The sequence below is a fragment of the Tursiops truncatus genome, chromosome 15, assembly GCF_011762595.2.
Source record: "Tursiops truncatus isolate mTurTru1 chromosome 15, mTurTru1.mat.Y, whole genome shotgun sequence".
Lineage (NCBI taxonomy): Eukaryota > Metazoa > Chordata > Mammalia > Artiodactyla > Delphinidae > Tursiops > Tursiops truncatus.
In genome coordinates, this window is record NC_047048.1 from 62,827,687 (window position 1) to 62,841,108 (window position 13,422).

The window sequence follows — 13,422 nt, forward strand, 5'->3', positions numbered from 1 at the left end:
AGGGACATGAAGGAATTGCGGCTGGCATGTTAGGGCAATCTAGGTATATGTACCACATGAGAAAAGACACAAGACAGGAAGAGCAAAACATTCAGCTTGGCTGCAGTGAAAAGTACGTGAGGCGGGCTTCCCTGTTGGCGCAGTGGTTGAGAGTCCACCTGCCAATGCAGGGGATGCGGGTTCATGCCCCAGTCCAGGAAGATCCCACATGCCGCGGAGCGGTTGGACCCGTGGGCCATGGCTGCTGAGCCTGCGTGTCTGGAACCTGTGCTCTGCAACGGGAGAGGCCACGCGGTGAGAGGCCCACGTACCGCAAAATAATAAATAAATAAATAAAAGTATGTGAGGCAAAGATGGAATGTGATGTTCACCGAGTGCTTCCTATGTACCAGACACATGTGTAGAGGTTTCTCATATTTAAGGTTCAAGAAGAGTTGGGGAAATGAGTTTGGAAAGGTAGTCTGGAGTATGATCAGAGGACTTTACAAAGCAAAATGCTAGTTTTGAAAAGCAAAGTAGAATTTTACAAAGGAGTCCAATTCAGCCCACAGCTCCTCCACCTCTTTCCAGGCCCTCTGCACCATTCCATCAAGCAGCTCTGCTACAGAGAGAGCAGGAGACCATGAGCTGACCGGAGGTTCATCCTTATTCAGAAAAGCAGCGAGCAAGAAGTCACCTGACATCCTGCTGAAGCCAACTGTCATGCCAGGGACCACTGACAGAGATAAACTTGCAATTTCTTAACTAAAGCCCATCCCCACCCACTCCTACCTTGTCTCCACAGTTTGGAAAGCTTAAACCTGCTTATTGTAAGCCACAAGGTGGAGATGTCTGGCAGGGCAGAACTGAAAGGAAGTCGTTTAGCCAGCCTAAAGTTACCATTAACACTTTGAGCCACTGCCTTGAGCTAATTTTTATGTTTGTTTTTTAAGTTTGGTTGAAATGTCACAAATGGAAAAATTAAGTAAAGCGCTCCAGTTAGCCACAAGACTGGACACACCTGGCTGCAAACCCAGCAAAAGAAAACTTACTTCATTAGTAGGAGAGGTAGAAAGTGAAATTTACATCTGAAATCTGCCTGCACCAGGAGAAAGTGCTGAGGCCAAAGGCTCTGTCTGTTTTTACAGCTGTGTCAAGTCTTAGTTCTCTACTCTTACCAACACTCAGGAGTGAGGCAAGGGCCCAAGGAAAAATGGTCTCCAACCTCTTCAGCTGCAACTCAGCTCACAAAGGTTTTTAAGAACCAGTTAATGAAATAAAACAAGACCAGATGAGGTGATATAATGAACTTTATTTCCACAGCTAATTTATATGTTTAAATCCCAAATAATGTTTTTTTTTTAAAGTCAGAACACTCTAAATTATTGATGTGATTTTTGTAACCTCAAATTTAACACTTACTTTTTATAACCAGCTTCACTGATGATATATGAGGCTGCCATATTTTTCACAATAGTTGGGCTCCTAAAAAGCTGGTAAAAAGCAAATTTTTGGAAAGTGAAAATTTTCTCACCAAATGAGACTGGAACTCTAATTTCAAAGGATTTCTTGATCCAAATTTCTAATGTGTCATTAATTCGCATTCTCAATCTTCCCCACACAAATCTACTCAAGTAAAGTAATGGCCTCTAAGAATTCTTTGGCATAAGAAAAATCACCACTACATTGATCAGTCTTATAAATTCTACTTTTTATATGAGTTTTCTTAAAGATGCCAAGTAACACAGAAATAGATTTGCAAATTACCACCTTCACATCATAGGTTTTCAAAGCTGAAAAGAAACTTGGAAATCATGTAGTTACCCACCCCCCCAAGTTTTTTTTTTTTAACCAAGAAACTGAAGCATGGAGAAGAGAAAAGACTTGCCAGCCAGGGTCAGAACCAGGCCAGACTGGCTCCCTCTGGCTGCTACTTTTCTCCAGCCACATGCCATTCTTCTCCAGCCTAACCTTCTCATTTCTTTAGGTTGTACAAACGCCAAAGACTGAGGTCCCCTCTACACACACACAGTCACGCTAACAACTGAGAAGTGGCTAATGTATAATTTTCTTGCCTGTAAAAAGGGTGTCTGTTTATAGCATGAGGTTGGAAAGGGAGGAGCAAATCAGTTATAACAGAAACGTAATAATATTAATTCCCCAACTCTTTGAAATCTCTATTATTTTTTATAAATTTATTTATTTATTTATTGGCTGGGTTGGGTCTTCATTGCTGCGTGCGGGGTTTCTCTAGTTGCAGCGAGCGGAGGCTACTCTTTGTTGCGGTGCGCGGGCTTCTCACTGTGGTGGCTTCTCTTGTTGCTCGCGGAGCACGGGCTCTAGGAGCGCGGGCTCAGAAGTTGTGGTGCACCAGCTTAGTTGCTCCACGGCATGTGGGATCTTCCCAGATCAGGGATCAAACCCGTGTCCCCTGCATTGGCAGGCAGATTCTTAACCACTGCGCCACCAGGGAAGTCCCTCTATTATTTTTAAATCATCTTTTATTTATAGTCTATGTAACTAAACTTGAGCTTGGCATTTCTGTTCATGAAGACAAATTTAAGAGTCTATACTTGGGGAGCATTATGGATCATCTGAAACCCTGCTATTCAACGTGTGGTTGCCCCTCCCCCACCCAGCCCCACCAGTGGAACTGGCATCACCCAAAGCTTTTTAGAAATGTAGACTCTCTGGCCTCACCGAAAACCTACTGAATCAGAATTTGTATTTTAACAAGATCCCCAGGTGAACTGTAGGCTCATTAAAGTTTGAGAAATGGTGGTCTAACACACTTCTCTATAGGACAGCATCATATGTAGAACAATTGAGATAGAAAAAAATGGTTGGATAAAATGGGAGAAAAAAAAAAAGAAAGGCTAATTTCTGCAGGACTGCATTGACGTACACCTGGACCAGAGACTAATAAACCGAGTATGATCTATCTGACAAATAACTTGGCTTTAAAACAGAATTTCAGAGGCTGAAGTTCAATTTATTCATTCATTCAACAAGTATTTATTTATCCAATGTTTACCGTGTAAACAAAAAACTGGATAAGACAGGTTTCGCGCCTTTATATAGCATACAGTCAAGCAGAAGGGACATTATAAAGTAACATGGGAGAAGGTTCAAATTGCTGAACCTTGTGATGGAGATATATATATGTAGGTCCCAAAGGAAATCCATTTGGGGGTGGAGGTGGGGTAGAGTAAAAGGTTCCTGTGGTCCAGGAATTGGCAACCTATGACTCATTAAGCTATTCAGTTGGGGACAGCTGTGGTCCACATGGCTCTAGTGGTCCCACTTCCAGCAGAGTTTAATCAACAGTGATAAGAAAACAGACTAACTCATAGAAGAACTACTGTGTAACTGCATGGCAGTAAGCCGAGGCTTTGGCTGGCCAGGGGGTATCACTGGTCATCATTAAATGGGATGATTTGAGACTGCCAGCACTACTGTATATCCACTGTGAGCTGCCACAGAGTTGAGCAGTAAGTACTTGAGGGCATGTGGAACACTCAGCTGGTTGAAGAGCTTAAAGACTGCTGATCCCACTCTGGGCAGCTAAACAGCAGTAAGGTATGACAGTGAGAAAAATGAAGAAGGAAGCAAAGAGTGTAATTACAAACACACATTGACTCCAAAACAGATGATTATAATGATTATGATGACGAAGATGATGATGACAGCAGCTAAAACTTTGAAATATGCTATCATCTTCTTAGAATGAACAGAAATGCTAATGGTCTGCTGTCCCAGAGAAAGGCATGTAAATGTCAGTGAAGCTATCTAAAGATGAACCCGAAACGAAATTGAGCTATTTGTAATGAGGTGGATAGACCTAGAGTCTGTCATACAGAGTGAAGTCAGAAAGAGAAAGATAAATACCGTATGCTAACACATATATATGGAATTTAAGAAAAAAAATGTCATGAAGAACCTAGGGGTAAGACAGGAATAAAGACACAGACCTACTAGAGAATGGACTTGAGGATATGGGGAGGGAGAAGGGTAAGCTGTGACAAAGCGAGAGAGAGGCATGGACATATATACACTACCAAACGTAAGGTAGATAGCTAGTGGGAAGCAGCCCCATAGCACAGGGAGATCAGCTCGGTGCTTTGTGACCGCCTGGAGGGGTGGGATAGGGAGGGTGGGAGGGAGGGAGACGCAAGAGGGAAGAGATATGGGAACATATGTATAACTGATTCACTTTGTTATAAAGCAGAAACTAACACACCATTGTAAAGCAATTATACTCCAATAAAGATGTAAAAAAATATAATAATAATAAATAAATTACTAAGCAATTTAAAAAAATAAATAAAAAGATGAACCCATGTCTACTGTGCTTTCTATACATGCATTTCCTCCAAAGTCATGAGAATCTGAAAATACCCTCAATCCAGATTCTCAGTAGGCAACCATCATTTCCATGACTTAGTCTCAAAGACTATAATTTCACACATAGAGTGAGCACATGATACCATCAGACAATAACATAGGAAGTGTGTGAAAATAATTATAGTAGATAAAAGTAAGACATGGGAGATCTCCCACTTAATTCCCATGCAGCATGGAAAGATCTCTAAGATATATTGTTGAGTAAAAAAAAAAGTTGCATTTAAGTGCATAGAGGATGATATCATATATGATAAAATATATACACGCAAAACCACAGAACTTTGTGCTGTAATGAAAGAAACCAAATTAACCCATTTTGTGACCCTGTCTGATGGTTTGGCTTTAGATGCTCCCAAGCTAGGAGGCAATGATATGGGGAAAAAACAAGGAACTACAATCTACTAAAACATGGTCTAGATACACAAAATACACAATATACACAAAGGAAGAGAGTACTATTTATATAACCAATTGTATCCTAATGTTTTGGTTTTGGTTTTCTATTGTCATCATATTCTGTTATATACATACTACATATTCTCCTTTCTCAGGTTATTAAATATACTAATGTACCTTTTCAGTAGATACCTTGCCAAAGTATTCTAGGTTGTCAGTGATCAAGAAGCTTGTTTTTAAGTTCTTGAGCACAGTGTAGGCCCCATGCCAGGATCTTTCCATCCAAACTAATTGTGAACTGACACACTGAACTGGTATCAAAGGCAAAGTGTCCTAAAACTGGATTATTATTATTTGATTTTATCTGTTCACCAAATCCATCCCTCCTATCACCATGATTTGGACTTAATAATCCCATCTCCGTACATAGGATGTACTCACACTGACAAACCATGGTAATGTGGGCAAATACATAAATAAAGTGTCAGTAGCATGCCAGTCTTCATAGAGGCAGAAGTGACTCTAGGTGAATTACCACTTGACATCAGGCCATTCTAGAACAGATAAAACTTCAACTCCAGTCAGGCAACCCCTCATTGGACTTTTCCAGGACCAGAATCTGAGAGCACTCACTTACCCCCATGATTCTGCCACGCTGCTCAACATCCTCCCACATAAAATGAACTATGATACGACACATGTATTTCCCACTCCGGCCTTCCTGCTTCATTCGGACTAGACACATCCTGGATGGGAAGAAGACATAAAGAGTCACCGGCTGTTTGCATTTTTCACATCACTCATTTCCACGGAAGGTCAGCTCATCTAAGTCATTTTATCAAAGGGCACAGAATCAAAAAACTAGAAGTGATTAAAAAAATCTTTTATTGAGCTATAACATAGATACTGAAAAGTACATAAATCTTAAGTGTACAGCTTGATGAATTTTTACATATAATATACACCCATGTAAGTACCACTCACATCAAGACATAGATTATTTAGAGCACCTCAGAAGGCTCCCTCATACATGAAAGGGACCACTTTTAGTTGTTTAAAGGTAAGTCTGAATCCTTCATTTTACTGATGAAAACAGGAGTTCTAAAGAAGGAAAATGATGTGCCCAACACCACAGAGCAGTCTATAAAGGTGGGTATAGTACTGAGCTCTCCCATATGGACGCCACTAGCTACATGTGGCTACTGAACATCTTAAATATGGCTAGTTCAAACTGAGATGTGGTATAAGTTTAAGATGTCAAAGATCTAGTTCATGAAAAAAGAATATAAATATCTCAAATTTTTTACACTGCTTACATGTTGAAATATTATCAGGTATATTGAGTTAAAGAAAACCTATTATTAAAATTAGTTTCATTTTTTTTCTTTTCACTTTTTTAAATGGAGCTACTAGCAACTTTTAAATATGTGACTTGCATTATATTTCTGTTGGATAGTACCCGTCCAGAATATAGATGACAGAAAGTATTATGATTTCATCTGTATAATTATCAAATTGTTTCCCCCATTAGAATGTAAGTTCCATTGAAGGCAGACATCAAGTCTGGGTTTTTTTGGGTTTTTTTAAATCATTGTATATCTAGGGCTTAAGTATAGTATGCACTCAATATATATTTTCTGAATAAATAAATGAATAAAACATCTCAGGGCCAAGTTTAGGGCTCTTTCCCCTAAACCACATTGCCTCTAATCAGTCCAGAATGCTCTCTGCTTAAGACCTTACATAAGAATATAAGAATATAAACAGGGTCACCAACTTTCCAAGATAGCTCCTAATCTCATTCTTATGACCACACGTATTTCTATTATCTCTTGTTAAATAGTTATTAAGCAGCTACAATAGGACTACTCACCTAAACGACAACTCCTACTGTAATTATGGAGTATTTAGTCTAAACCGACAATTCTATCTCCATACACAATTAATCCTGCCCATTTAAATATCCTAGCAATAGTAAGGTCCAATGGAATGATTCCAGCCTGGCCTGCCTCAACATCTCTGTTAATGACTAAGATGGAGAAAAGAAAACATACTTATCAAATATGTAGATTGCAAGAAGCTCGGCAGGAAGACAAATATGTTGGATGACCCAACCATGAACCAAAAATACTTCAACAGACTGTTTCAATGGGCTAAATCTAACAGGGATAAATCTAGACCCTGCACTTGGGTCTAAAAGAACAGCTGTAGAGGTACAGGATTGGTGAGTCATGCCCACCTATGTGTGAAAAAGCCTTACTGGCTTACGTTGACAGTATACACTGAAGGGGAGTCAAGAAGATGATATGGTTGCCCCCCAAATTAATGTGATTTTAGAAACAGTAATGCAAATATAGTATCTTCATGTACAAAGCGAGATTTTTATTCTATTCAGCACACGTCAGACTCTACTTGGAATACTGTCGACAGTTTTGAACATTATATTTTAAGAGACAAGAGGAAGAGTTGTAAGATCAGAAGATATTTAACCTGGAGAAAAACAGGACAGTTGCCTTAAATATTGCAGAAAAGTGATTAGACTGTTTATCCAAAAGGTAGAATCAGAACGAATGGGTGGGTCACAGAGGGAGAAAAACTACTCAACATTGAATGCTGAAAGTAAAAACTTTCTAATAGGGGAGTTTCTGAAGATTTGAATAATGTAATGGATGACCTCAAAAAGCAGAGAATTTGCAACTTGGCTATCTATCTGATGGAAGGCTGACTACGCGATCTCTAAAGTCCCTTCCAACCTCGGGATTTGCTGATGCTGTGATTCTAAATTTGTAACCTCTGAACCCAGTTAGTGCCTAAGAAATAACACTTTGTGACAATAAAAACAGGTCATGGAAAAAGACTTGGCCACTTTATATGATATAGAGCATATTCCAAGGCAGAAACAAACTGGGGAAAGTTCAACAGTCCTTTTTCATAACATTTTTCTTAAAGTTAACCAAAGTTAGCCTCTCCACCTGAAAAGACGCTGTGTGTTTTGATGCTTAAGTGTCGTCAGAGGCCAATTCATCAACAGCAATAGTGAGGTAATGGAATTCTTCATTTATATAAAAATTCTCTAGTTTGTTAATACACCTGCCCTCTGAGGTTTAAAAGGCACAGATTTTCTCAGACCATAAACTTACTAACTATATCAACATGGAGTGAAGTGTTTTTTGTTTCAGAGCAGTTTGTTTTATAGCCCTTACAGTCAAATGGTTATCTGGGTTGAAAAGGTAAAGCAAATTGAAGATACTTTCAAGATGCTGACTGACACTTAATTCACTCAATGGACATAAATTTACTTCCTACTGTGTGGAGATTAGAGTGATGGTTAACAAGAGCCCAGCTTCCAAGGAGCAGTTAGTCTCCTTAGGGGAGACAAGAGCCCTAAGAGAGAATGCAGTAAGTGTCCCAAGAGGAACACAAAGTGCAATGGAGTTTGAGAGGATTACTCTTGGCTGAGTGGGATCAGGGAAAGCTTCACGGAAAATGAAACATTGTACCTGGGGCTTGGAAAGGTGAGCTGCAGGTGGACAGATAAAGGTAAAGAGAATTTCCAGAAGATGGAACATTATGAGCAAAGACAGGGCCATGGAAAGCTCAGCACATGGACAGGGACAATACCTAGATTTTGTGGAAGGGAAGTATAGGAAACAGAAAAATATGCCAGAAAGGTCATGAAGGGCTTTTAAATGTCATGCTGAAAAGTCTGGACTTCACTCAGCAGACAAAGGAGAGCCACTGAATGTTTTTCAGGAAGAAGGGGTGTAATAAGATTAGGGGTGTAATAAGACCTTGGCTTTAAGAACAGATAAGTCTCTCAGAAGTTAACCCTTTCTTTCTTCCCAGCTGGAAACCCTTTCTTTCCAAGGCTGAAAAATGACAAATTTGGTGAATATTTACTTCAGTAGAACTATGGTATTTACAATTGTCTGATCCAGAAATTTAAATTAAGTGTGCATCTACCTTTTGAGAGAAATGCAACAGCAAAGTTTGCTGCAACCTGCACCTAATTTTGCTGATACTAAGAGTTTAAAAAATATAGATTCAAGCCTGATAAATGAAAGAAGGGCAAATTCTAATTATTCCTAAAACACCGTACCTAATTAGTTCTGTAGACAATTGATGACAATTTGAAAACACTATCAAATATAAAGTTCTACAGTAAATTTCATCTCACATAGTTAAAGTTATAAAATCAAAACAATCAGTCTTCTCATTAACAGGAAGTGTAGTGAAGATAACCATGAGTTCTACTGGGAAAATAAGATTCTGATCCACAGGGCTGCCTGTTCATCCACCATCACCAAACTCAGCTAACTAAAGGCTCAACTTATTTTTGTCCTGAATTTGTGAATCAAATTCTCTAGGTAGTTAAGGACAGAAAAGTCATCTTGTTGTGAAGAACTTTTGTGTTTGTCCTCTTCAAGGAAAAAGCACAGCTGAAGGCTGGGGCCCACATCTTAGACAGTCAGCTGCCTGGAATGTCCAGATCAAGCTGAAGGTCAATTCTTAGGGTACCTAACCTTGAAGCGTACAAGTTCAGTCTACTCCTTTCTTTGTTTAGTAAATGTTTTGAATAGATAATACATGCACATGTTAAAAAAAACGTTAAGTCCCCTTCCTACCCACATCTCCCAATCACCAGGTTCCTCTCCCTAAGGCAACCACAGTTAGCAGCTTCTTAGGAAACCTTCCACATGTAATCTATATATATACCAACTTAGTGTATATGTACTCTCTTTACATAAATAGTAGCTTCCCTTTTCTCCCCATTTTCCACAATGGTAGCATTCTACACACACTTTTCTTACGTTGAAAAAACAATCTGTTACAGAAGGATGGTGGTGAAGAAATCTCAACTCCAACTCTGTGCTTCATCCACAGATACTACAGTCACCCCAGTGAAACCCTTTTTAGGATAATAGAGTTGTAGTAATTTATTTAGCAGTTGTTAGGGTAACATCTGATCCAGGCTGAATTCAGCTTATCTGGCAATTTTTTCCTATTCTAATAAGACTAAGAAATAGGAAAAAAAACCCTTTAATAGCAAAAATGGACAAGTGCTGTAATTAACAGCTAACACAACTATGTGCCAGGCACTGTGCTAAGTGATTCAGATACATTATTTCATTTAATCCTTACAACAACTATCGGAGGTTGGTATTCTTCCTGTCCCCACCTTACAGTTGAGGAAACTGAGTCTTACAGAAGTAACGTGCCCAGAGTTACAAAACTTGTTAAGTGTCAAAGCTGGGATCTGAACCCTGATAATCTGATCCCAGAGTTAGACTGTTTTTCTGCCTCTTTTAATGACTAGAACGAACCTTCCAGAATCCATTTGCTTTTTCATTTAATCCTCACAAGGGCAATAATTTAAGTTTCAAAACTAACATCATATTAGAAATAAAATACCAGAAGGGAAAAGACTGGCTAACCTGAGGCAAACACACCTACAACAGCAAAAAGTAACTGCTGGCAGACTAAAAGGAAAGAACCTAAAAATGTATTTAAAATAAACACAACAGCAGTTCAACATGGAGGCTATAGCTACGAGTACAACTCAAAGAAGGCAGCCTGGCAAAATACAGTTGAGAGTTATCAGAACCGGGACTTCCCTGGTGGTCCAGTGGTTAAGACTCTGTGCTCCGAATGCATGGGGCCCAAGTTCGATCCCTGGTCAGGGAACTAGATCCGGCATGCAGCAACTAAGACCCAGCACAGCCAAAAAAATAAATAAAATTTTTTTTTTTTTTTTTAGAAAAAGAGTTATCAGGACCTCCTGAATGATCCAGAATAGGTTAAAGTATGTTGGAAGGTGAAAAGAAAATGAGTAAAACAAGTTCAAAATGGTAAACAAAAAAGATTTGATGGTCCTGGTACCCCCTACAAAACAAAGCCAACACGTGTCACAGGCTCTGACCATACAATAATATTTGAGCCATTAAGTAAACTATTCCACAATTGAGAATACTAGGTTTAAATAAAAGATCAGGACAGCTTTACTTCAATTTACATCACGGATGCATTCCTCATAATAAATGCTTAAATTAAATGTTGAGGGGTCAAATTACATTTTGCTACTGATTAAACTTCATAATTTCAGAGCTGTTCTGGGGGGGAAGAGGAAGGGGAAGAGGGGAGACTTCAATGCTAAAACATAATAAAAATTGCCCTTGGGCTTCCCTGGTGGCGCAGTGGTTGAGAGTCCGCCTGCCGATGCAGGGGACACGGGTTCGTGCCCCGGTCCGGGAGGATCCCACGTGCCGCAGAGTGGCTGGGCCCGTGAGCCATGGCCACTGAGCCTGCACGTCTGGAGCCTGTGCTCCGCAACGGGAGAGGCCACAACAGTGAGAGGCCCGCGTAAAAAAAAAAAAAAAAAAAAAAAATTGCCCTTAAGAATGCAAAAGAAACTTTAAAAAGAGACAATATTCCACTCAAACCTAAAACTGCTCTAAAAAATAAAGTCTAGTTTTTAGTCTTTTTAGAAAGAGACAATCTAGTAATTTTTAAATTCTTATATTAAATAATTAATTTAATCATTCATTAACAAGTATCTACTTAGTACCTACTCCGAGTATAGACTTAATCTATGCATCAACTACCCTCTGTTTAGGAGCAATTCCAGTTGCCCCTCCCGAGTCTGATGATGTTCTTAACCCACAATTTATTATTGAGGTTTTGAGCTTCACAGTACTATCCTTGTCTCTCAGTGATTCCAGTGCCTCATAAATAATACCGATCTCTTTTACATATAAGGAAAGCAAATAACCCAGTTAGCAAAGTAAAGAAAAAAAGGAGTGTTCAAACCCTAGTCTGATGGTTCTCTAATATCTAAAATACAGGGGGAAAGGGAAGAAAGACTCATTCACTAGGAGTCTCAAAATATAAAGGGCTAAGATTTAAATTTTGCCTTATGGCAAATAGTAATAATGATTATTACCGTCTATTAAGTCCTCTAATATGAGACTTGTCACTGTAAGATGCATTTTCATTCACCATCTCTTTCAACGTACATCACCATCTAAGTATAACTGTCCCCATTTCACAGGAAAGAAAACTGACACTCTGAGGACGTTAAGTACCTAAAGGTTGCTCAGTGAAGGAGAGTGGAGCTGGAGTGAAGCCTGGGCTCCCCCTCTCTCCCTCAAGCCACAGTGCCTCCCAGGGCAGTGTCAGTATTGACTGCTCCCCCATCCTGTGACAGCACAGCTCCAAGGGCCTCTTCCTGCTAGGTCAGACTCGGAGGAAGACAACAACACTGCCTGCAGAGTTCAAAGGAAGGAGAGTTTCCTAGCCACGCTTTCCTCCTCTCTGCCTAAATCTGGGAAGGAAGAATTCTTGTTATTCCTGACTCTGACCTCCTGCCATGTCCTGGCAGCTCTCAGCATCCTGTCTCACTTGCTCTGCTTGGGCCTTCTGACAATGCCAGTTGTGTTTTGGCCTTGTTTCTCCCTCATGGTAGTTTATAAGCCGCTCAGAGAGGATCTGATTTTGAATTCAGTGAAGACTAGTGGGCACTTGGGCAGGTTTGTCACTCTGGCTGCTATGAAGGAATCCCAAAGGGACACTCACGTAGCTTGTTTCCCTTACTCCGCCACCGGCTGGGGCCAAGAAAGCAGAGCTGACATGGCCACACTCAAGTCTCAGCAGTGTGCTAATGAATGAGTTTATTTATTTGTGAGCTGGCACGCTGACCCTTTCCTGGGGCTGTGTGCATGGCTATCTCCACCTGGTTTCCTAAACTCCCTCCCCACCAAGCCTACCCTTTATGTGGGGAGCACTGGGGCCACAGGACAGTCTGTGGGCAAACAGACAAGTGGGGCAAGGCACTTCCCTAAGCCATCTCACCTGACAGAGGGCCTCCTCCAAGAGCTACACCTGGCCTGTGGCCTGCCTGTCAGATCCAATATAATGAACAAGCTCCTGGGGAGCAGGTACCAGTGCTCTTAGGTTGTGCAATGTTGGTAAAATGATGCTGCATAGGCCTTTGCTTTGGGAAAAAAGCTACGTGTGTGTGTGTGGTTTAAAGAGAGTGACTCTGGCTGGGGGAGGCAGAGAGGGGATGTGCACATGGCCCGGGCTCACCATATACAGCAGGTCTAGAGCTGCTGGAATCCAGCATGAGCTAGAAAGCCCTACAGCTACATCAGAACTGCTGTGGTGGTGTTAAAGAGCCCTCTTGAAAAGGCCAGGAGTGTCTGCCAGGGCAGTTCTCTGGCTGGACTGAGACTGGACCCAGTCTGTTTTCCAACCCCTTCCGTCTCCACACTTTACTTCTTTCTCTTCGTTCCCAGAGGCTTCTTCCCTTAGGCTTATAAAAATGTTCTAGTGTTTCCCCATCTTAAAACAAAAAACAAATAACAAAATGCTTCCGACTCCATCCTGTTTCTTCCTCTAGTGATCATCCTCTCATCTTTCTTTCTCACTTGGGACACCTTAAAAAGTAGTTTACAATTAATTCTTCCTCTCCTAATAACTCCTCAAGACCCCATGTCCTCTAGTTCTAGACCCCAGAGGGCCAATGCAACTGCTTTCTTTGACTATCCCCAGGCTGCCTGCCTTCCCTGTGCTCCATAAGATCTGTATGTCTGCTTATCAAACGGCCCTTGGCACCCTGTACTATTTTCAGGTTTACTTGTTGCC

General features: G+C 40.5%; 1 protein-coding gene and 1 non-coding gene across 4 annotated transcripts in view; one reads left to right on the forward strand and one right to left on the reverse strand.

The window, feature by feature from the left end:
• The window catches only part of UQCC1 (ubiquinol-cytochrome c reductase complex assembly factor 1), an 89,662-nt gene that overhangs the window by 37,295 nt on the left and 38,945 nt on the right, over positions 1-13,422 (reverse strand). For all 3 annotated transcript variants that reach the window (XM_033841280.2, XM_019950639.3, XM_019950640.3), the window contains exon 7: positions 5,417-5,525. In XM_033841280.2, the coding sequence (XP_033697171.1) occupies positions 5,417-5,525 (109 nt within the window). The remainder of the gene's footprint in view (positions 1-5,416; positions 5,526-13,422) is intronic.
• Positions 10,392-10,464, forward strand: TRNAR-CCG (transfer RNA arginine (anticodon CCG)). The gene has a single exon. It is a non-coding gene; the product is annotated as a tRNA-Arg (tRNA).